The 26,419-nt window shown below is 35.8% G+C and overlaps 1 protein-coding gene and 1 long non-coding RNA gene across 10 annotated transcripts in view; both read left to right on the forward strand.

The window, feature by feature from the left end:
* LOC127861598 (speract receptor-like) overlaps positions 1–26,419 on the forward strand; it is a 767,747-nt gene that overhangs the window by 303,394 nt on the left and 437,934 nt on the right. For all 9 annotated transcript variants that reach the window (XR_008040289.1, XR_008040290.1, XM_052400229.1 and 6 more), the window contains 5 exons: positions 2,915–3,036; positions 3,759–3,955; positions 11,819–11,932; positions 17,807–17,926; positions 26,258–26,351. Coding sequence is in view for 7 of the 9 variants with exons in the window: in XM_052400229.1 (XP_052256189.1) it covers positions 2,915–3,036; positions 3,759–3,955; positions 11,819–11,932; positions 17,807–17,926; positions 26,258–26,351 (647 nt within the window). In the remaining 2 variants the exon portion in view is untranslated. The remainder of the gene's footprint in view (positions 1–2,914; positions 3,037–3,758; positions 3,956–11,818; positions 11,933–17,806; positions 17,927–26,257; positions 26,352–26,419) is intronic.
* LOC127861603 (uncharacterized) lies at positions 6,975–11,818 on the forward strand. The gene is made up of 2 exons (XR_008040293.1): positions 6,975–7,339; positions 11,288–11,818. It is a non-coding gene; the product is annotated as an uncharacterized LOC127861603 (long non-coding RNA).

A 26,419-nucleotide genomic window follows, 5' to 3' on the forward strand; every position in this document is an offset into this window, starting at 1 on the left:
AATTGTACGCATTTTGCACATGAAAATGTGCATATCGTTTGACTACAGAAAATGAAAACAAGTAACCTAGCAAATACGTAATTAAAATACTATTTGGTTGACATATTACTTTACAATAGCATAGTTTGTGAGTAGAAAACAACAAAGTAATTATAACAATTAAATTTCAATCAAGAACAGAAAGGTGTAATATCTTTGACATGTACCTAATTATTTAATTATCATACTTTAATTCAGATCGATAGCCGGTAGAAAGTTGTAAAGTGATCAGCTTAAAAATAATTTATTGAGTGTTACGCTTATTTTCGTTTGCTTATTTTTTAAACTACTTTTGCCATTGGCAATTATTTTGCAGGCAGACGACAATTTTAACTGTGTATTCCATTATCTGCACATGAATTACACAGTATTACCCCATAGCGAACTCTATTTTGATAGGCCAGCAACCATATGCGGTTCAAAAGGTTCATGGAAACAAAGAGAAAAAATAGTTTAAAAAAAAACAATCTGGATTATAATGGCGGATGTTTTCAATGAAATTTAACAAGATTTTAGCATATTCGCAAATTATATTTTTCTTGAGCCAAATTCGCTATATTTTTGCAAATGGTGAACAACAGCGCGAGCCCTGTAATAGTGAGCATTTATTCCAATAATAACACGTTCGCAATGCTCGTGCTGTCGCTCACCATTTGAGCCATCTGCGCCATTTACAAAAATATTGAGAATTTGGCTCAAGAAAAATCTAAATTGCAAAAATTCGAAAATCAAGTAAAATTTTGTTGAAAACATCCGCCATTTTAATCCAGACTGGTTTTTCTATATTTGTCTCTTTGTTTCAATGAAAGTGTTCGCAATTCGAACAATTAACAAAACCCGGTCTGTACCCGATTAGACATCGCTTGACCTGACCTTATTTTTATTGAAGTGCACATGGTAGCTGGCCAATCAACATTGAACTCGCTTTCACATGACATGACGTTGTCGAATAAAACGTGAGAAAGGGTGGAGCAATCGGATAATATTGGGTCATTTATGCGCAGATGTTGTATAATTTGAATACACATTTAATATCGCAGTCTGCCTTCAAAATAGCGGCCGGTCATCTTTCTTGCGAATATTAACCGATCTGAATTAAAGAGTATAATTAAATAATTAGTTACATGGCGATAATATTACACATCTCTGCCGATTGCCGAATGCAATTGAACAGTGATAATTAATCAATTTGTTTTTAACTCCCGAACTATCCTGAACGACAGCAGCGTATTTTAATTAAAAGGAATACGAGAAAAACAGGTTTAATTGTATTTAAAGTCTAATTAATCGCATATGCATATGTCAAATAAATAGGCGACTCAAATAAATACCGGTACACTTTTGTTCATTGCTATTCTAGATATCCTTGAAAGAGAATTCAATTAAATGACGCAAATAAGCGGAAAAGCAAAATTTAGCGGAAAGAATTTTCGGCGAGCAAAAAAAAATTTTTTTTTGGAAAGTGACAAAAAAAATTCAGTCAGACCGATTTTAGTGGGTCGGTCAGGTTATGCAAAACAAAAGAATTTTTAAGGACGGCCTAATAGTCATATGCGTATGAATGATATGTCTATGAATCATTGAATCATAGGGTATGATGTGTATGGATAATAGTTTTTAGTGTGAGCATTAGCCCACACTAAAGAAGAGAGACAGTTTTGCAAATCAGTCTGCTTTAACTATGCTAGGGACGACAACTGCAGCTAGTAACGAGAACCACTGCCTGTTTATACTGTATTACCACTGGTACACTGTAGCAGACAGCATGTATAAGGTTTTACAGCTTGTTCAACGATATTAGCCAGTCTAGTGTTTAAAACAGCTTATGCAATGACATTTGCCAGTTTATCATCGAAATCTGTAAATATTGGCTGCTTTCAGGGAAAACGGGGCTTAATGCTGCATTAAAAGTCTGTCATGTTGGCAAATTGTGTTGCTCAATAATTTAAAGAAAATAGATACGGTATTAAATACACAACACAACATGTACATGATTATAGGCTTCTTATTTTTTAGCAAGGAAACACAATTCAAAAGATGGTTGCCAGTGCAGCAACCAATTGTGAAAATAGAGACATATTGTTGTTATTTTGTCTAAGTTATCTCTATTAAATAAGTATGAGGATAAACTGAGTGCACACACATCTCAGCCTGTGCTTTAAGACACACTCTTTATAAATTTGAATGGGTTGTGTTCATTTCAAACTTGCGATATAAAAAGCTATAACATAATTTTGAAAACTGAAGTGCATCTAAGATTATGCAATAGCGAACAACTTCAGTGCCTTCAGCGCTTTGATTTATTATAGACCTCGGGCATGAGAGCATCCATCAGTTTTGAAATAATATTGCCATGGATTGCATGGGCTATTTAAGCTGATTTTTTAAAACTGTTGAACCTGTGAATGGATTTGGTAGGCATTGTTTGTCACACAAGATATGCATTATCAGAGTGAATTCAATGAAGGTGCAAAAATCCAGACCAGACTGGATTTACTAAAGAAAGTTAGCTTATATAAAATATTGAAGAGAACAATTTTGGAAACACTGATATTGCCATTTATTTGACATGGTAAAGAAATGGATCGCAAAATATATATATATAGCTGATCTACATTAATCCTGATGTACACTTATTTAGCATTTAATACACAACCTGTCAGAGACCATCCGCAAATTCTTATATGCAGAATGTTGTGATGTTTGGAATTTTCAAAAATTCTTATTTTTCTCTTGAGTGATGAAAGGTTTTAGCAACCAGGCTCAAGTTTTCCAGTAAAAGCAATATGACATTAGCGTCTAATCAGCAGAATATATCTTTGTTTCACCACAACTCTACACAAAATCTCTGCATTGTTTTATTTTTGGGGATCAGGTTTTCTTTTGCTGTGGACATCGCCAAGGGCATGAACTACCTGCACTCAAAAGGAATTATGCATGGTCGTCTTAAATCCAATAACTGCATCGTGGACGACAGGTGGACTGTCAAGATCACAGGTAACACATGACAGTCAAGTACAAGTGACCTTCAAAATTAAAGGTAACAAATGACCTTCAAGATCACAGGAAACAAGTGACGGATTAAAGGTTATAAGTGATTGTCAAGGTAAGAAGTATAACATGACACATGTTTCACTTAACTGTCAAAATCACAGGTAACAAATGACCGTCAATATTGCAGGTAAAAAGTAACTGTCAACAGGGTAGGTGACAGTGAATCACATGTTATACTTGATTAATTTGATAAAGATTCATTCTTTTCAACAGCTTGTTCTAGTGTTTTAGGTGCAGCAGATAGATTTTGTTACTGATGTGTTTATTGTCCCCTACCGGTGAAACCGGAGGGGACTTATGGTTTGCGCTCTGTCTGTCAGTCAGTCTGTCTGTCACACTTTTCTAGATCCTGCGATAACTTTAAAAGTTCTTAATATTTTTTAATGAAACTTGAAACATGGATAGATGGCAATATGGAGATGATGCACACTCTTTCATTCCTACGTCAATAATTCTGGTTGCTATGGCAACAAATATATAAAAATATAATCTGACAATGGTGGAGTTTCACCTGTAGGGGACAATATTGCTTGGCAATCTCTTGTTACTATTAAATCATCAAACAGTTAAGTACCTTATTGAAATTCAAAAAATTTCCAGTAATTTGTTCTTTCTGTGCTGAATATGTTTCTAAATTTATCTTAAATTAACGTATTTACTCGCAGATTTTGGTCTCAAGATTCTACGCAAAAATGATGAAATTATTGACAAGGAAAATGACGAAATCAAGGAAAGGCGTGCAATAATCTATGTGGCACCAGAGCATATGGGCATGAAGAAGTTCGAGCCGACGCAGGAGGGGGATGTATATGCCTATGCTATCATTCTGATTGAGATCGCCACCCGCCAAGAGCCCTTCGGTGTAGGTGTCAAACCTGTTGGAAAAAGTTGTCATATCTTACTTTTGAAGAAAGAACATGAGAAGATGTTTGTTGATTCCATTGTAAGGTGGTATTGTCATTCATGACGGTCATGTAATGAATATTTTCAAGAGCTTGTTATGACCATAACTGAAATGATTGTACAATCTTACGCTGAAATAAACAAAATTCCATTTTATTTTATTATAACCCCACAAACGAAGTTTATGGGGGTATATTGGAGTGAGCTTGTCTGTCTGTCTGTCTGTTGGTCCGTATTAAGTGTCCGCTCTCTAATTCAAGTTGTTTTTCTCTGATCTTCATCAAACTTGGTCAGATGTTGTATCTACATGATGTCTAGCTCAAGTTCGAATATGGGTCATGCCGGGTCAAAAACTAGGTCACGGGGTCACTTAGTGAGTTTTAAACATTGAGCATGGTATCCGCTCTCTAATTTAAGTGGTTGTCATCAGAGTTTCACCAAACTTGGTCAGAAGTTGCATCTAGATGAAGTCTAGGCCAAGTTTAAACATGGGTCATGGCAGGTGAAAAAATAGGTCACAGGGTCACTTAGTGCGTTTAAAAAAAAAATTAAACTGTTTTTTGTGAAGACAACATGCAAAATATTCTGTGTCAATGCGGCAAGTGTGGGTATTTGTCACGTCTGTGACAAAGCTCTAGTTTTTTTTTGTACAATGAATGCATACAATTTCAAGAAATTTGCTGAAGAATAAGTAGCATGAACCCAAAAGCAGGGTTGCACAGGGCTTGAAAAGTGCTTGAAAATGAGTCCTAGGCTTGAAAAGCCTTTGAACAAAGGTTGGCCTTGAAAAAGTGCTTGAAAAGTGCTTATTTCATGTAAAAAAGCCTTGAAAATGTTTATTTCTGCTCAAAATTACGTTTATCATCGCTTTAATTATTAACTTAAATCGTTCTTAAGGGAAATATTATGAAAATTTATCATAAATTCCTTCGCGCAAAAAGTTGAGTACGAAATATAAGCTTCCTACACTATTGAGTACGAAATGTTATGTGTACACGTCACAGATTATGTGTACTACGTCAGAAGTTCTTCGTTGTGATCAATTTTCGCGAGTGAAAACGCATTGATGGGGAAGTGTCGTTTCAAACCAGGGTGGTTAACTGAATATTCCTGGGTACAGAAAACAAATGACATTCGAAAAGCACATTGTCGAGAATGTATGAAGACCATTGATGTTGGGGGATGGGGAAAAGCGCTTTGAAAAGCCACAAGAAAGGGGAAACCCACACAGAAAACATGAAATTGAGAATCAATTTATTTGTTTGTAATAACTTTAAAAAGTAAATACATATGTGAGACTCATTGAGTTAAGGATGGATATTAAAACATGTATTTGTATGTAATTAAATAACATGTATGAGTTAATATGCAATAAGTTTAATGAGGTTGAGCAATTAAATGACATTTACTGTGTTAATCTGGTTTGAAAATGCATTTTTTTAAAAGGAAACTAACGTACTGTTCTTGGCCTTGAAAATGAAAATTTGGCCTTAAAAAGTCCTTGAAAAGTGCTTGAATTTAGGTTTGCGATTTCTGTTTGAACCATGACAAGGGAGGCAACTTGTGATGTCACAAATGGGCAGTAAACCATAAGTCACACTTCATTAGGCAATAGAAAATAGATTTCTAGATTCTCATCCCCGCCCGCCCTTTGAAAATTGTCCTGCCCGAACGTTTTTTATTTTGAAAAAAAAAATCCGTATAAAAAATCAAGCCACAAAATACTCAGGACGAAACGGCTGAATTAGAAGTGGGAATCAGCAACTCAATGTCTCCGAGACGATTATTAATTGTTAACGGTGCACGAGCGTTGTCTAAAATCTATGTGATCAAGCGAAAACAACAACAGCATGTTTTTTATTTTGAGGTGTAGAAACGGCGTTACAACCGTAAAAGATTGGTACGGCTTGTCAAAATGTGCAAAAACTTTAACTCTCGCGGACCTGTATGATGAGTACATTTGTGGTTTGTATAATCAAGCCCCATCGTTGAAAGTTGACCACCCAAAAATCGTCTGTGCCCTTGTCAGCAAGATATAAATTAGAATTTACACAGGTGTCACCCAATGTTACAGTTAGTCAAGCTGTTGGCTGTCTAGGAAATTGTATTTACTTTAGTATTGGAGACACCCCTGAAATTTCCTATAAAGCTCCATGCATACCATGTTTTAATCAATAATATATAGTCATACTGAAAAAATAATATAAAGGGTTCTGTTACAGATTTTTATTTTCTTTAATACTTTGTGTAGTCAATGTTTAATTGAATGTCAGAATATGTCTAACATGATATGAAAAGGGTTAAAAAAAAACCACAATAGTCGAATTTTGATAATGTATTTCTTTTATTATCCTCCGTCATAGGCGGAGGGATATTGTTTTGGCGTTGTCCGTTGGTCTGTCTGTCCGTCTGGCACTTTTGTTTCCGAAGCCATATCTTGGAAGTGCTCTGGCGGATTTCATTGACACTTGGTATGAGTATATATATCTATATATATATGGATAAGAGGATGATGTAGCCAAATGGCTTTGTACACCATTGGATAATTACAGAGTTATGGCCCTTTGTATCTTGAAAAAACGCTTTTTTTGTGTGTCTGGAGTCATATCTTGGAAGTGCTTTGACGGATTTCATTGAAACTTGATATGAGTATATAAATGGATAAGAGAATGATGTTTGCGTTGTCCATCTGTCCAGAAATATTTGTGTCCAGAAGTATTTTGGCGGGGGATATCAATTCAAAGAATTTACTTGTTTTATATTATTTTACATACATACATACATATAGGCATTATGCATATAAGCCAACAAATTCGTGAACATTTCATTACTTATATATAGGTCCGACATATAAAATAAAATATAAAAAGCAACCCACCCGCCCCAATTTTCCCCAAAATTTGGATAAGAAGAGGGGGTATATTGCTTTGCTCATGTCGGTCTTTCGGTCCGTCCACCAGGTGGTTGTCAGACGATAACTCAAGAACGCTTTGACCTAGGATTATGAAACTTCATAGGTACATTGATCATGACTTGCAGATGATCCCTATTGATTTTGAGGTCACTAGGTCAAGGTCACGGTAACCCGAAATAGTAAAATGGTTTTTGAATGATAACTCAAGAACGCATACGCCTAGGATCATGAAACTTCATGGGTAGATTGATCATGACTTGCAAATGACCCCTATTGATTTTGAGGTCACTAGGTCAAAGGTCAAGGTCACGGTGACCCGAAATAGTAAAATGGTTTCCGGATGATAACTCAAGAATGCATACGCCTAGGATCATGAAACTTCATGGGTAGATTGATCATAACTCGCAGATGACCCCTATTGATTTTGAGGTAACTAGGTCAAAGGTCAAGGTCACAGTGACCCGAAATAGTAAAATGGTTTTCGGATGATAACTCGAAAACGCTTTTGCCTAGGATCATGAAACTTCATAGGTAGATTGATCATGACTTGCAGATGACCCCTATTGATTTTGAGGTCACAAGGTCAAAGGTCAAGGTCACGGTGACCTGAAATAGTAAAATGATTTTTGGATGATAACTCAAGAACGCTTTTGCCTAGGATCATGACACTTCATAGGTACATTGATCGTGCCTCGCAGATGACCCCTATTGATTTTTAGGTCACTAGGTCAAAGGTCACAGTGACAAAAATTGTATTCACACAATGGCTGCCACTACACGGGACAGCCCATATGGGGGGCATGCATGTTTTACAAACAGCCCTTGTTTTCTATGACCTTATCGCTAAGCATGGATCTAAATAACGTTTTCCTGATTGGATTAAAATGTCCAAAATCATCCAATGAAGAAAGTCCGAGATATTTATCTTTCATAACATAAAATGTCATGCCGCATGCAAGCTATCTAGAAAATAAAAATCGTAAGCCAAAGTGTTTATATTTTTTTTTAATGATTATAGTGTTCCAGGCTGAAATCAATTAAATATTACTTTTAAATCATGAATGTATTAGTATTCAACAAGAAAGTGGTAGAATATTTATGGAAAACATAAGAATATTGATTCGAATTGTGTTTTCTACAATTTAACGAGTGCTTTTTGGAAATTACAGATCCTAGAGATGTAATGACAGACATATGCCAAAAGACAGAATAGCTTTTCATTTTATCAGCATTGAAATCACCAATCCATCAAATGAGAGGCAAAATCATTCATTTATATATAACCAAATAGTCAGTAACACAAAAATCTTTTGGCAGAACCGCAACCTATGGTATTTTTGAAACCAGCAATCTGTCATTTACATTACCAGTTGGAAATTTTCAGCAGACAAGTTTTCATTAATATTCTTATATTTGCTCAAGGTTACGCGTGCCAAATTGATTTTCCTTCTATATTACATATGAAATAGTTGGAAGTTTGATATCAATTTTACCATGATCAAGCGTATACCCACTATATCATCATACATCATTGGAAAGATAAATGCATAATCTTTTGAAAAAATGCATGTCATTAAATTCTTTACGTTGTCACACTAAATATTTACCTTAGAATAGGCACACCGGTTTTGACACCTGTGGAGGTGGCCATTTTGGGTTCAAATAGTATGACCTTCTTTCAAAGCCGGGAACCCTCAACAGAAAAAGTAGCGCACAAAAATGGCTTTTTTTCTTATTGCTTACATATATACCTTCAATTTGACACCAAAACATACCTTTTGCAATGTATTTTACAAATCCTAAGGCAGCATGCACTGAACAGGAGTTCTGGTTTGGGGTTATGTGACCTCAAATATTCTACCACAAAATAGTTGTATACCAATACAAAAATTTATTAGAATTAATATTTGCTTGATTTTGGCGATGAACACTGTAAATGCTAATGCTACGACTCAAGCCTTAAGTTAAGTGCATATAATATGAATCATAATCATAAATCTTATTTCAGTTTATCCTTCTATCCAATAGTTTTATCAAATCCCATAGCTTGACCACTTAATTATTTTGAAAATTATCACCCACATATAACTTGAATAACTTATTTTTGTGCCCCCGGATCGATAGATCGGGGGTATATTGATTTTGGCCTGTCTGTCTGTCATTCTGTCCCAAAACTTTAAGGTTACAGTAAAGTTTTGCAATAACTTTTGCAATATTGAACATAGCAACTTGATATTTGGCATGCATGTGCATCTCATGGAGCTGCACATTTTGAGTGGTGAAAGGTCAAGGTCATCCTTCAAGGTCAAAAATTTAAAACTAATATATTAAAGTTTTGCAATAACTTTTGAAATATTGAACATAGCAACTTGATATTTGATATTTGGCATGCATGTGTATCTCATGGAGCTGCACATTTTGAGTGGTAAAAGGTCAAGGTCATCCTTCAAGGTCAAAGGTAAAAAATTTAAAACTTTTATATAGTCAAGTTTTGCAATAACTTTTGAAATATTGAACATACATGTAGCAACTTGCTATTTGGCATGCATGTGCATCTCATGGAGCTGCACATTTTGAGTGGTGAAAGGTCAAGGTCATCCTTCAAGGTCAAAGGTCAAAATTTTAAAACTGTAATATATTTAAGTTTTGCAATAACTTTTGAAATATTGAACATAGCAACTTGATATTTGATATTTGGCATGCATGTGTATCTCATGGAGCTGCACATTTTGAGTGGTAAAAGGTCAAGGTCATCCTTCAAGGTCAAAGGTAAAAAATTTAAAACTTTTATGTAGTCAAGTTTTGCAATAACTTTTGAAATATTGAACATAGCAACTTGATATTTGGCATGCATGTGTATCTCATGGAGCTGCACATTTTGAGTGGTGAAAGGTCAAGGTCAAAGGTTAAAAAAAAGCGCGGTGTATTAGGGGGCATTGTGTTTCTGACAAACACATCTCTTGTTATTTTGAAACGTCTATCACATACATGTTTTTTTTTTGTTAAAAAACATCAATTTTATATAGGTTGAAAAATGATTAGGCAAAGATTATGCATTTAATATAAAACACCAATAATTTAGAAAATATTCCCTTTTAATCACTATATTGGTTTAATAAGAATATCACAACATTGAACTATTTAAAATATATTACAAACATTAAAAGTTTTCCTATTAAATGATGACATATATAACAGATTGATAAGAAGATATGAACTAATCAGGGTTGCTAGGGTGCCTGCCTAGAATGGTCATGTTAGTATGGAAGTCTTGATATCCAAATTTATTTGGCTTAGGGTGTTGTTAAGACATAAAATATCAATGAAATGTCTTAAAGTGTGGAAAATGTTTCATTGAGTAAAAAAGTCAACTTAACTCTTATGTGGCTGAGAAGAACTTGTGGCTGAACAAACAGGGAAAGAGGCTATATGCTTACTGAAATAAAAAAACAACAACAAACAATGTCATCATCATTCTATGTGAATTTTCTTATCAAAAGTGGTAATCTAGATCATAGAGGAGATACATTTTCAAGAATAATAAATATTATTATACATGTTTTGGTGACTATGCATTTCATGCAGTATTATCATAGCTAAGGTTTTGGTTAAAATACATATTGATAAAATAATAAATAAAAAAAGTCCAAATGTCTGTTATTCACCACTCATTTATTGCCTACCATGAAATCAATAACACTATTCTTAGTACTTACATTTCCTTTAAACCACATTATAGTATTATATGAACAGTTGATGTGATTATGGGCTTTTTATGCCCCCCTTCGAAGAAGAGGGGGTATATTGCTTTGCTCATGTCGGTCGGTCGGTTGGTTGGTCCGTCCACCAGGTGGTTGCAAGACGATAACTCAAGAACACTTGGGCCTAGGATCATGAAACTTCATAGGTACATTGATCATGACTTGCAGATGACCCCTATTGATTGTGAGGTCAAAGGTCAAGGTCACGGTGACCCGAAATAGTAAAATGGTTTCCGGATGATAACTTAAGAACGCATAAGCCTAGGATCATGAAACTTCATGGGTAGATTGATCATGACTCGCAGATGACCCCTATTGATTTTGAGGTCACTAGGTCAAAGGTCAAGGTCACGGTGACCCAAAATAGTAAAATGGTTTCCGGATTATTACTCAAGAACGCATATGCCTAGGATCATGAAACTTCATGGGTAGATTGATCATGACACACAGATGACCCCTATTGATTTCGAGGTCACTAGGTCAAAGGTCAAGGTCACGGTAACCCCAAATTGTAAAATGATTTTCGGATGATAATTCAAGAACGCATATGCCTAGGATCATGAAACTTTATAGGTAGATTGATCATGACCCGCAGATGAATCCTATTGATTTTCAGGTCACTAGGTCAAAGGTCAAGGTCACAGTGACCCGAAATAGTAAAATGATTTTCGGATGATAACTCAAGAACGCATATGCCTAGGATCATGAAACTTCATAGGTAGATTGATCATGACTTTCAGATGACCCCTATTGATATTTTGAGGTCACAAGGGCAAAGGTCAAGGTCACGGTGACCCGAAATAGTAAAATGATTTTCGGATGATAACTCAAGAACGCTTTTGCCTAGGATCATGACACTTTATAGGTACATTGATCATGACTTGCAGATGACCCCTATTGATTTTCAGGTCACTAGGTCAAAGGTCAAGGTCACAGTGACAAAAGTCGTATTCACACAATGGCTGCCAGTACAACGGACAGCCCATATGGGGGGCATGCATGTTTTGCAAACAGCCCTTGTTTTTCTATGAACTATTTAATAGAGACCCTAATTTTTTACAACGTAAATCTTTCAAAAAGTTATGTTTATAAAGTGAATTGTTGCTATTCTCTTGTTAAAATGTATTGTCATTGTTGATTTCTACAGGACATGGATATGTTCAGTGAGCGAAAGTCCTGGAAGCCTCCCATTCCGGACCTTTCACCAAAAGCCGGTGAGAAGGAGGAGGACCATTGCCCTTGCCCTGAAGAATACCTGCAGGTGATAGTCTGCAATAACCTTTATATATATACGGCTTGTTAATTGCAGTTTGATGGGTTCACATCTGCTTTTTTTTTAAGGGAAAATAATTGCAAACGCTTTTAAAATGTCATAACTAAGAAAAACTAAGTGAATCTCCAGTTTCATTAGCAGGAGATGAATTTTTCAGGGCTTGTGCGGGACTAAAGTTGCCATCAGTTTTTTATCATTGGCGCCCAAAAAATGATCATCAAATAATTGTATTAACATTTTTTATTTTTTTTATTTTACTTAACGACATCAAGCTTATATTACATATCAAAATATTAGATATGGTTTGTAATATTGTAAATCATGAAAATGTTACTGGTCAAAGTACAAAACATCAGTTATTACATTGAAGCACAGTTTTCATAGTGAAAGTCCATATGACTACAGGCCTATCACATGACGGGCATTTTAAACAACATAGATCAATTGCATGTAACATATGACCACATTTCATTTACTACATAGATTGCAAACAAATCCTGCTGCACACATAGAACAACATCATATGAAATCAAAGTACTGACAGTACTGGTGTGACAATGCTTTTGAAGAGGATTGATATAAAAGCATCTATTTAAGTTTATCTACATCACCACAATTGTGTATGTGGGTACGAACATTTTGGGTAGGAAAAAATGGGTACCAAAATTTTGGGTACAAAAATTATGCCTAAAAAAAATTAAGTACGTTAAAAGATTTGGTTACAAAAAAAAATTGGGTAGGAAACAAATTGGGTACGAAAAAAATTTGGTTACAAGCACAAATTTGGGTATGAAAAAAATTTGGGTACGAAAAAAATTGGATACGAAAAATGTACGGTACAAAAAAAATTGGGGGTACGGGGAAGTAGTACCTGTGGGGAACTTGATCCTTTCAGCGAAACTGTGAGGCGGGTTACATTCTCGATCAAATATAACAAGAAATATCTTTAAAAAGGTATTCGACGTGTATTTTCTGTACCACTTATCTTAAAAAACTGTCTGTTACAGTAAAACGTTTGTGGTTTATAACATTACGTTTCAGCATAAAAATTCAAAACTTGACATGCTCTTTAATTACACCATGCTCTTTAATTTCACATGTATATCATACCAAACTTTATATTTCGTTGTTTCCTTTCCTAAGTTAATGATGCTATGTGTACGGACGTGATTTCACAATCCAATGTTCTTATTGTTCTTTTTCTCTAATTCAATAAGCTTAGGCATGTTTGTTCGTTAAGTACGGCAATAATTTCATGATGATTCCCGATCAAAAGTGGGTATGAGCACATAGTCGTAAGAGCAATTGAATACGTGAGTTCGCCCATGAACACATGGTAAGCTTAACTAAATCTCCGTGATATGACCTAATACATGTTTAAAACAGAAAACAATATCCAACAAACGAATGAATTGTATGTGCACTGATGTGGCTCTGTAATTTATGTTTGAAAAGTTTATTAAATATGCAAAATGAGAAAGCATGTAGAAGAGCAAGTATCACAGATATAATATGGCTATTATGCTGTTTATATACCATAGTCGCTACAATGTTTACAAATGGCAGGTTCGAAATAATTCGTTTTCTTTACACTCATGATCGCGTTGAAGTTTATTATACACGTTTTGATTCGCAATTTATTTACTGAATCACGACAAATGTCAAATACAATACAGAAAATGCATAGTTGTTTCATTGATCTATAAACATATAATGGATTGAATATAACTGATTTAAAATTAATGTTTTCAAACTATTATTAAATCTTTTCCCAGAATATGCTGTCCTATTTATAGCTGAGCTTCCTATACCTTTATCAATGATAATCAGCGAGGTATGCGGAGAAGAAAAATCGAGCTATCTCAATCGGACTGGCTCTGTCTTTTACATAGGTTGCCATTGTGAAGAATTTTTTCATGATATGATAACTTAGACGATGCTTCGTAGCATCGTCAAAAAGACCTTATTCGTACCCATTTCTTAACCATTGAAAATAGCAAAAACATCTGTTCTATATGTAAAAAAAATTCAATACAATTGCATGAAACGACAAATTAACATATTGTTTTTGCCTTGTCTGTTGGTTTGTTGGTTGGTTGCTTGGTTGGTTGGTTGGTTTGTTTGGACAAACTTTAACATTTACCATAACTTTTGCAATATTGAAGATAGCAACTTCATATTTGGCATGCATATGTATCTCATCGAGCTGCACATTTTGATTGATGAGAGGTCAAGGTCATCCTTCAAGGTCAAAGGTAAAAAAAAATCAAAGCGGCGCAGACGGGGACATAGTGTTTCCGACAAACACATTTCTTGTTTGTAAAATATTAAAGGTTTAAAGTTGATATGCGTAAATGGGTTTACCATTTTGAGCACCTGTCAAAATTGTTCCTATCACAATATTTACCGTGTATTAAAAATACACAGTGTCTGTGCATGAGTGAAGCGATGTCATTTCGAGCTCAATTTTGATTGGCCCACTAGCATAAGCACTTCAATAGCAATTAGGTCACATGCGGTCTCTCGGTTTGGTTCAGACTTGTTTTCTAATACTGTTTAAATTGCGCTCTCTTTTATTAAAACAATTATAAAAACAGTCCAAGTTAAAATGACAGACATTTTCAAGAAAAATGTACAACAGTTTAGCATTTTCTCAAATGAGAATTTGTTTAGCCCAATTTTTAATATTTTCCCAAATGGCTTAAATGTCAAACGACGCAGTGAGCCCTGGTTCTTATGTCATTTATTAAATCAAATGACCAAATAAATGAAACTGTGATCATCGCCTTGAAACAGTAAATTCAAATCATATCATTTGGGATTGAAAACAGCTTTAAGGATTCCCAAATCTCGCACATGGCTAAGATTTATACATATAACATTTAAGTGTGAATACATATTAATCTCATTGCATCATAATTCAACATAATCAATTGTTTACAGCATTTAAATGTGCTTTTGTATTACCAATTTAATCATTTATAATGTTTTGAAAATTCCACAAAAACAAGTTATCCAGTATAACCAGTCTTGTTCCATACACTTCTATGATGCATTTGACCTTTTGTTTAATTTCGCATTACCATGTCTGTAGTTGTTTGAAGGTTGTGTCATACTATAATACATTTCAACACTGTTATTTGGAACACCGATAATCAGAAGTCATAATTTTCAAAGTATTTTTCAGGTCCCAATTGTGGTTCTTCTTTGTTTAATGTAAAATTTCATTGTTAATCCGAACTTCGTTAAACTGAAGAAATCGTTAATTCAAAGTGATTCTGACGGTCCCAACACCATAATTCGCACCTAATTATCAATCTTTAATCCGAAGTAAAAACTGCAAAACACTGAGCTTAATTTCACACCTTTGTCGTCTGCGCATGGCGCGTCAAAACCTGATAATTACACCTTTGTCGTCTGCACCTAGCGTGTTAATTTTATTATGTTTTCAAAAGCCAATAATTACTATTTATGTAGTTTTGCATTCTTTAGTAACAAACAAACATGTCACGTTAGGACTGAGTAAATGTGGTCAAATGAAATGCATCATTTATAATTTCTACCTTTTAACAATAATCATAACAAAATGTCTGATACAAACAAGTCAACTCTGTTACTATTTTCCCAACCAAATGTCGAGCAATCAGGAGAAGGACCCGGTGTAACAGGCCATTTTTTCCCCCCTGGCCACTTTTTCCCCGGGGAAAAAAGGGACTAGTCCATTTTTTCCCCGGGGAAAAAGTGGCCTAGGCCAATTCTTCCCCCCCTAGTCCAATTCTTCCCCCCCTGATTTTTCATTTAATATATCTTTCCGTCTACACCTTTCGTCCAGTTTTTCCCCCCTGGCCAGTTTTTCCCCCCTAACATGTAAAAGTAGTTTTAATATCAGAGTTTGATTGAGAGTTGCTAAAACTGCCTCCACACCCTTATCTTTTATTTTTACTTATCTTTTACATTTATATTTCACTTTTCTTCCAGTTTTTCTCCCCTGGCCAGTTTTTCCCCCCCTACCATGTACGTAGTTTTAACAACAGAATTTGATCGAGAGTTGCTAAAACTGCCTCCACCCCCTTATCTTTTATCTTACTTATCTTTTACATTTATTCTTCACTTTTCGGACAGTTTTTCCCCCCATGGCAAGTTTTTCCCCCTTAACATGTAAAAGTAGTTTTAACAACAGAATTTGATTGAGAGTTGCTTAAACTGCCTCAACCCCCTTATCTTTTATTTTACTTCTATTTTACATTTTTTCTTCACCTTTCTGCAAATTCCCCCCCCCCCCCCCCCCCCTGAAAATTGGTAAGAATGTTCATCTCAATGAAATCTAGGTTAAGTTAGGGAAAGTGGGTCACGTGTGTTCCAAAACTAGGTCACCAGACCAAATCACAGAAACGGTTAGTTAAAACTCCAGAGGTCACTTTTCATACCAATCTTCATGAAAATTGGTCAGAACCTTCATCTCAATGAAATATAGGTTGAGTTTGAAAGTAGGTGATAGGTAGTCAAAAACTAGGTCATTAGGTCAAATTATAGAAAACTTTCGTTAACTCTCTAGATGTCATATTTTCTTCCTGATCTTCATGAAAATGGGTCACAATGTCCATCTCTATCAAATCATTACCTGAGTTTGGAAGTTGGTCATGTGCAGGCAAAAGCTAGGTTACAACTAAGTCAAATCATATAAAATGTTTGTTTGCAATCTAGAAGGAGTTTCAGGTGAGCGATACAGGACCCTCTTGTTCATTCACTTTTAGGCCATTTTTCCCCCTTGGCCAGTTTTTCCCCCCTACCATTTGGTTTCGTTCCAAAGACCACTTTTACACTTAATTTTATCTTTTGACAATTACTTTGGGGGGCGAGGGGGGAATTGGCCGAGGGGAGAAAAATGGCCAAGAGTCATGTTGCTATTAATTCTTTAAGTAGGGGGAGGGGGAAATTGGCGAAGGGAAGAAAAAAAAATTAAGAGTCATGTTGCTATTAATTCTTAGGAAGGGAGGGGGGAAAGATTGGCCGAGGGGCGAAAAAAGTGCCAAGAGTCATGTTGCAATTAATTCTTTAAGTAGGGGGAAAATTTGGCCAAGGGGGGGAAAGATTGGCCTGGGCCATTCTTTCCCTGTGGGAAAAAACGGCCTAGGCCAATCTTTCCCCGGGGAAAAAATGGCCTAGGCCAATTTTTCCCCGGGGAAAAACTGGCCGGGGGAAAAAATGGACCACTACACCTGTACCCAGCCCGGGAGGATATCCGGATTGGCAGTAAATTAAAAGGATGTCAAGCGGCGTCACAATTCCAAATCATATCAGGAGAAATACGAGGCTATCATGGAAGTCGAGAAGGGAGCGAAGTCAAAGAAGCAAATAGCAGATCAATTTGGTATTCCAGCAAACACACTGTCAAAATGGCTCAAACAAAATGATGATATAAAGTCAAAGTTCCTGACCGGAGATCTAGAGCCTGCCAGAAAGAAAGCATGGGGAGCAAAGTGTCCCGAAGTGGAGTCAGCCCTGTTGACTTGGCTCAAAAATAAATGTCAACTAAACTTACCAATATCCGGGGATGACTTGATAGAGAAGGCCAAGAAGTTTGCGTCGCAACTCGGCGTTTTTCTGCAGATTGCGAGTTTTCAAGCGGATGGTTGGATCGCTTCAAACTCCGGCATGGAATTGCCAAAGTCTTCTGTTAAATGTTTATTTCGAATTATTGTTAATCCGAAGTTTTTTTAATGGTCCCGACGACTTGGAAATAACAGTGTTGAAGTGTATTTCAACATTAACTAAGTAAATCTTCAATATTTTAATGCAACCACTATGCCAATGCTTTCCACCATGAAAACATTGCCAGCACCGTGTTCTCACCTATTTCAGTTGATCAATGATTGCTGGGCGGACGACCCAAAAAGCCGACCCACCTTTGGCGCCATTGGTAAGAGGGTGGTCGCCATCAACCCTAACAAGTTGAGCGCTGTGGATCTAATGATGCTCATGGTAAGTCTGGGTTTGAAGAAGCGGATCCTAAGATGTTAAAATGACATCTGTGTACACACATGTGTACACACATGTCACGTGACATCTGTATTCAGATGATAAATGCATCAAAAAAGCTTTTAATTTTATGTTGTAAAAGGGTCTGTGTCCAAACACACTGGTCATGTCAAGTATAATGACATTTTCCTTTAAAAACACATGTCATGTTATTATATGCAGTTTATCCTGACTTAGTGGTCACTTGAGAACGGCGGTCACTTGCCTACAGCAGTCAGTCTAAATTCACTCGCCCACCCCACCCCAATGAAAAATGATTAAGGCTGCCCACTGTGAGAAAAAAAACATAGAATGTTGAAAAGGTTTGTTTTCTTGGGAAGATAATGGTGGAAATCGTCATAATGCCATAACATAAGCACAGGGCAAATTCAAAAGATCTCAAGCGCTGATAAGGTGTAAAAAAACACACTAAGCTAGTGAGCTTTGTTATAAGCAGTCGATTAGAGTATCAGTTATCATTGCTTTTGGCTAAAAAGGCATTGAATTACAACTTATATAACAAACTTTCTGCTTGATTTGTGGATTTTTTCATGTACAATTGTTTATAGCAGTGAATATGGGGGATTGTCTAAATGGAGTCAGATGACTGTTAAAAATATCTTCAATGAATGTAATACAAACTGGTCGATTTTACTAAACAAAGAGTTGCTGGAGTTAACAACATTATTATTCTTTACTAATTTGTTTGTTTATAATAAGGTATGAATTTAAATAAATGTATAAGATATTGATTGTATTATGCAATAGAAACATTTAATGTTATTATACTTTTTTATCAACAATATGCTTTAACAAGTAGGTATGGTGACAACTTGAGAATACTACCAACAGCGGCCACCTGTCTAAAATGACCAGTTCTTAGACTATATAGTGACGACTGCTTGCAAACGCACTTTTGCACATTATACATGTGATGGTGACATCTGTGTCCAAACACACTAGCCATTGTGAGGCATGTCATAGTGGCGTCTGTGATCAAACTTACTTGTAACCTGACAAATGTGAAGGTTATGTCTGGGTCTCATTCACACCTGTCTAGCCCTTTGCATGCTGTGAAATTTGTCGTCTGCTAAAATTTCCTGTGCTGAATTTCTTAAATTAGCTTTTTCTTCCTTTTTTTCCAAAGAATACTATAAGAATAGAAAGTTCTGTGGCGTCTCATCTAGTTTAGTTTAAACCTATTTATTTTAGCTCGATTGCATCGAAAGCCTAAGGCTTATATAAATGCTCTCGAGTCCGTTTCCTGGGCCTAGAACCAGTACTTGGTGTCTTTGGGGGAGATCTAAAGAACGCTCCCACGGTGGGGATCGAACCCGTGACCTCCCGGTCGCTAGGCGGACACCTTATCCATTACACCACGGCGACCAGAAGACGTCTCATCTGGATCCAAACTGTTCAAACTGTTTGCAAAGGCCTTCAAAATTCTGTTCCAGCACTGAAAGAGCTAGTGAGACATGTTATGGTAACATCTATGTACAAACACACTTGTAATGTGAGAAATGTGATGGTGACTTCTGCGTCCCAACAGAATAGTAATGTGAGAATGTCAAAGTGACATCTGTGTCTAATGACACGCTAGTGGATTGAGTTATGTGTCTTTGTTTTAACACACTAGTCACATAAGACATGTGATCGTGACATCTGCGTCCAAATGTACAAGTCACATGAGACATGTGATAGTGATGTCTGCTTCCAAATGCATACAAGTCACATATGACACTATTTCATTAACAATCCACAGACAGTTATATGTATGAGCTTAGATTTGAAATGACCTGTATGCATACTTAAGCGCTGTTATCAACTGTGATAGCCAGACCCCGCATCATTTGTTAAAACATATTCGCCTGAAAAAATGCTTTATTGTACACTTTCCTGTGGTTAATATGGACAGAATAGATGAATGTCACTCACTGGCAGCTTTTCTGTTAAATGGAAGTTGGGATTTCTTGATAGATATCTTGGTGGATTTGCATAATGGAATTTCCTGCATTAAATTCCAATATAACACGCCCCGAATTGCATCCACATGGTGATTTTGGTACTTTTCCCATTAGTGTTATCTCCTCTATGTCCAAAGATGGCAGTTATTTTTCTAAATGCAGCAATTCAACAAAATACATCGGGAATATACATTTTAAGGGAAATTAAGTTAAAGAAATTTCCATAGAATGCATTAAATAAAAAATTAGCTTATTCCTTTTTTCAAGCGGTGCATTGGCTTGTTTGTCAAAATGATTCATTTTCGCAATATTGTTTTAACTTGTGAATGTTTTTAATGGATTCTTCTAATTAATAAAAAATGTTACATGTTATCTTTTTGGTACACCTGCAGACAATGGTCAGTCTGGATTCCTCCCCCCCCCCCCCCTCGACGAAAATTACTTTATATAACACTTGAGAATAACGGTCACCTGCCTATAACGGCCACTATATTCCACTCCGAAATTCATGTTTGAACTGATAACAACGGTCACGCGTCAGTCGTCTCGAGTCGCTAAAATTAAAAAACACAGCACATCATTAGTCCGTCTATTTTGCGGGTAAAGCGTCTGATAGCAGTAATTGCCATTGATATTGTAAACGCAGCCCGCTGCGAGTAAACAAATAATAGGGTGTCGAGAAACGGTTGAAACAAAGGATCACGATCGCCATTTGTGCATCCATAACTAGTTAATAAATTTTTTTCACTATTATTATTGAATTTGCATTTTGATTGCATGAAACAGTTGAAATATAAATAACAATGTGTATTGATAGCAATTATCGTCTTCAGGCATGACACATGAGCGCTTGACAAGGTCAATTGATTTTTATCGCTGATTAAGTGTTAAAAAACAACATTAAGCTGGCGAGTGTTTTTATAATGAAAGGCCCAAAGTTTGCTCACCTGAGATTCAAAGGAATTGACCTGTTCTGTGCAGCCCAAGATGTCATGAGAACAAAATGTTCTTACCAACTTTCATGACTAGTGAACACCCTGGCAGTCACATTTTTCAACAGACTAGAACCATTTTCATACAAATCCAAGATATCATTTAAACAAATATACTGACAAAGTTTTATGAAGATTCATAAGTCCATATAAGCAAAAATGCCCCGCCCACTGGTGGCCATGTTTTTCAAGCAACAGGAACCATTTTTGACCTTGTCCAAAATATCATTGGGACAAATCTTCTGATAAAGTTTCATGATGATCATACAATAAATATGGTTTCTAGAGTGTTAACAAGGTTTAACTATAGCTATATAAGGAAAAATGCCACGCCCCCTTGGCGGCCATGTTTTTCCACCAACAGGAACCATTTTCGAACTCATCCAAGATATCATTGGGATAAATCATCTGACCAAGTTTCATGATGATCGGACAATAAATGTGGCCTCTAGAGTGTTAACAAGGTTTTACTAAAACATGATATATAGCCATATTAGGAAAAAATGCCCCGCCCCCTGGTGGCCATATTTTTTTAGCAACCAAAACCATTTTCGAACTCATCCAAGATATCATTAGGACAAATCTTCTGACCAAGTTTCATGAAGATCAGAAAATAAATGTGGCCTCTAGTGTGTTAACAAGGTTTTACTATAGCCATATAAGGAAAAATGCCCGGCCCCTTGCGACCATGTTTTTCAACCAACCGGCACCATTTTTGAACTCTTCCAAGATATAATTGGAATGAATCTTCTGACCAAGTCTCATGAAGATCAGACAGTAAATGTGGCCTCTAGAGTGTTAACAAGATTTTACTATAGCCATATATAGCCATATAAGGAAAAATGCCCCGCCCCTTGGCAGCCATGTTTTTCAAGCAAATGTAACCATTTTTGAACTCATCCAAGATATCATTGAGACCAATCTTGGGACCAAATTTCATGAAGATTGGACAATAAATGTGGCCTCTAGAGTGTTCACAAGGTTTTACTAAAGCTATATATAGCCATATAAGGAAAAATGCCCCGCCCCTTTGCAGCCATGTTTTTCAAGCAAACGTTACCATTTTCAAACTCATCCAAGATATCATACAGACCAATCTTCTGACCAAATGTCATGAAGATTGGACAATAAATGTGGTTTCTAAAGTGTTAACAAGGTTTTACTAAAGCCATATAACGAAAACTGCCCCGCCCCCTGGCGGCCATGTTTTTTCACCGATCTGGACCATTTTCGAACTTGTCCGTGATATCAATGAAACTAATGTTTTGATCAAGTTTCATGATGATTGGGCAAAAATTGTGACTTCTAGAGTGTTCACAAGGTTTCTCTAAGGAATACTGCCCCGCCCCCTGGCGGCCATGTTTTTCAACGGACCGGCACCATTTTAAAACTCAACCATCATATCATTTAGACAAACATTTTGACAAAGTTACATGAAGATTGGGCATCAAATGTGACTTTTACAGTGTTCACAAGATTTTTCTTTTTTTTTACCTAGTGACCTAGTTTTTGACCCAGCATGACCCAGTTTCGAACTCAGTTGAGGTATTTATGGGACAAATGTTCTGACTTAATTTCATGAAGATCAGACAATAAATGTGGCCTCTATAGTGTTCACAAGGCAAAATGGTGACGACGGAAGGACGCGTTGTGCTCAGGTGAGCTAGAAAGGCGATTAGAGGATTAGTAATTGGCTTTAAAGGCAAACATACACCGATTTGCAACATTTATAACAAACTTAAGGCATTTATGAAAGAGGATTTTTTTAGGGTGGAGTGAATTGAATTGACGCCAACTGTCAATCAAATCCTTATCTAAGAATTAATCTTCCAATCAGCGATCGATTAATCGGGCGCATTAGTTAGCAACGAACTGTCCTCCATTTTCCTAGACAAGCTATGTCTAGGTTCACTTTTATTTCAACCAGTTTCTTTGGTATTCCTGTTTAAAAAAACGTAGATAAAAAATGGTTAAACAGTTTCAATGTGGATTATGCAACTCGGACAATCGATATCCTGAAAGATTAGTTGGTGGCATTGCATTTATATCATTTCCAAAGCCGAAAAGAGATCTTTAGAAGTGTAAGAGATGTATAAATGCATGCGGTCGTCCCCACGAACAACTGAAAGTCAACACTGTCAAAGGCAATTACAATATCTTTTTATCGAATAAACTAGCAGATTTAAATAGTTTATGCATGGTTCGCACAGGGCTTGAAAAGTGCTTGAAAACGAGTCCTAGGCTTGAAAAGCCCTTGAAATAAGGTTGGCCTTGAAAAAGTGCTTGAAAAGTGCTTATTTCATGTAAAAAAGCATTGAAAATGTTTATTTCTGTTCAAAATTACTTTTATCAACGCCATGAACTTGAATCGTTCTTAAGGGAAATATTACGAAAATTTATCATAAATTCCTTTGCGCAAAAAGTTGAGTACGAAATATAAGTTTCGTACACTATTGGGTACGGAACGTTAAGTGTACACGTCACAGATTATGTGTACTACGTCAGAGGTTCTCCATTGTGATCAATTTTCGCGAGTAAAAATGCAGCGATGGGGTAGTGTCGTTTCAAACCAGAGTGGTTTACTGAATATTCCTGGCGCTACTTTCTGGTAATAAACACAGATGAAATGCAGAAAAATGCTTAAATAATTACAACTTATACGATACATCAACATTCTTTAAACATAAATATTTATGGCGCTATTTTCTGGTCATAAACAAGTTGTCAAAATGACGTTAATCGTTATGTTTTGCGCAAAACTTATGAATATTCCTGGGTACAGAAAACAAATGACATTCGAAAAGCACATTGATGGGTCTATATGAAGACCATTGGTGTCAGGGGAATGGGGGAAAGCGCTTTGAAAAGCCATTATAAAGGGGAAACCCACAAAGAAAACATTAAATTGGGAAGAAAACAAGGTTCCTGTAATGTGTTTTTTGGTGAAACAGGAAGGTACTATTGTTAAAACTGTTGAATCTAAAACAGACATAAACAACAACAGCCCTCTGTGAAATACAAAATGTTATAGTAACTGACTTCTGTTTAAATGAAATGAACTAGTCTGTTTGATGTGAGCATAGAAAGAGACAATGTGTTTGTTTGTAATTACTTTAAAAATTAAATACATATGTGAGACTCATTGAGTTAAGGATGGATAACATGTATTTGTATGTAATAACTAGAAATAACATGTACGAGTTATTTTGAAATAAGTTTAATGTGTTTGAGCAAATAAATAATATATATATCTGTGTTAATCTGGCTTGAAAATGCATTTTTTAAAGGAAACTAACGTACGGTTCTTGGCCTTGAAAATGAAAATTTGGCCTTAAAAAGTCCTTGAAAAGTGCTTGAATTTAGGTTTGAGATTTCTGTTTGAACCATGTTTTGTTATCGATCTGATCATCACTTAATAGTTCATGTTTTTTTAATAGTTTTATCAGTTACTAGGTGATTAATAGAAGCAGGTATGTGTAATACACTGTGATAGAAGCAATGTTCATCTGCATTAATTCATGCTGTGTTTTATTACTCTGATAGTAATGCACTTTATTGCCATTATAAATGTTATTAAAAGGTGACACGTGATATCTTATCTTAATAACATTATCTACTCATGGGCAGACATGTTTTTCAACGAGTTTCGTTTATTTTGTTTGAAAAAAAAACGGAAATTAAATATGGCAAAAACGGTGTAAATAGGGGTAATGTAACTCCAGAAAGATAAGTTACATTAATTCAATTTATACCATTTCCAACGCGGAAATGCGGTCTTGACAAGAGCGAGTGGAAGCTTCAATGTGTAGAATTACCTAGATCACCCTTATAGAACATTAATTTGATTAAAAAACTGGACATGTCATGTAAGCAATAACTACGCATTATTAATTATGAATTATATCACGTGTGCATGTAGAATAATTGAGAATATTGATACCCACTTTGCGTAACTTAACAAAATCCCCATTATAAATCGAGTTTTTTTGTGTGTCAGAAACAAGTGAAAACGATTTTATGATTCTATTTAAATAAAAATGTATCGATAAATGCCATTGTATAAGAGTTATTATTACTGATATAACCAATAAATGCATAAACTTGTGGGAAGTCGGTACCTGCGCGAGCTTCTGATACTGTTAGATTTACTGAATTCCCCTTCATACAAAGCTACTTTATATCAGACAATGACCAAATTGATTGTGTTGTAGATGTCCCATAAGCAATGTTTAATATTATTAATATCACACTCGGTGTCAAAAAGCGCGCAAATCTTCACAGAAATCCCTGTTTGAAAGCGCTATTTCGTGTCAAATACACAGGGGGGGGGAATGTTTTGTTAATATTTTCGTAAATAACATGGGTAAATACCGGTGAAGAAGTGTTAATTTACCGCTAATACCACCATTACAGATAGTAACAGGTTCGATTTCGGTAAGTGTGCAAGCGGATGAGAGCGTGTTTCATGTACCGAAAAACCCGTTATAAATAGCTGATGTTCTCTATTAACGTATATTTTTTGCATTTGCAGAATAACTACATGACACAAACCCCAAGTGTTATATGGTGTCAAAAAGTCCATAAAAATCATCCGGAATATGGTGTAAATCTATATGCAATCTATAGGCAAAGAAGCCATTTTGGTGTTAGCTTGTCTAGGTTTGCTACCCGCTGAGCCACGTGATTAAGTGGGCGGAGCGATCATCGTCCAGGCATCATGTCAATTGTTTGGATTGTTGTGAGTGAGAATGGTTATGTGTGTTTTTAAGTTTTTTGCGTGATAAGTTATCTTGGGGGTTTTTTGCATGATGTGCTACGTTTTTTTCATAAAGAATGAATGAATGTTTGTATTTTGTATGAGGTTATTGAATGAAAATGCTGTTTGTGTGATGATTGCGTACGAATAAATTTTAACAAAATGTTTGCGTTTTTTTCTTTGAATGAAAACGGTACAGTTACACCATACTATCAGTTTATGACAGCGAATCCGCTTTTTAGACTTGTTCGGACGTGACGTCAATGGCACGTGACAAGCTTTAATATTATATGAATTAACGCGATGCATGAGTAAACAATTATACTTAAGTGTTGATAAAGTCATTAGTTTAATAGGTTGACAATATGAAATTAAATCAATCTATAAGATATTGTTCTGTATTATTCAATGTAAGTTATTTCTGTTTTTATGCTTAGTTATCAGCAAAGAGCCTTTGTTTTTTAATTCTGATCCGAAAACAACGGTCACCTGTGGACAACAGTCACTTTTGTTATTTCCCTTGACTGACCGGTGTTCTCAGGTTTGACTGTATATGGTTGCTATGGTTACTGTCTTTCTGTAGATGGAGAAGTACTCCAAGCACCTGGAGGCCATAGTGGCAGAGCGGACCAAGGACCTCGTGGCAGAGAAGGCGAAGACAGACCGTTTGTTGTACAGTAAGTGCGCCTGTGTACAGAAAACCATGTGTATACTTTGTGCCATATCTATCATTCCATGAGAAGTC

The sequence above is a fragment of the Dreissena polymorpha genome, chromosome 16 (assembly GCF_020536995.1).
Source record: "Dreissena polymorpha isolate Duluth1 chromosome 16, UMN_Dpol_1.0, whole genome shotgun sequence".
NCBI classification, from domain to species: Eukaryota; Metazoa; Mollusca; class Bivalvia; order Myida; family Dreissenidae; genus Dreissena; species Dreissena polymorpha.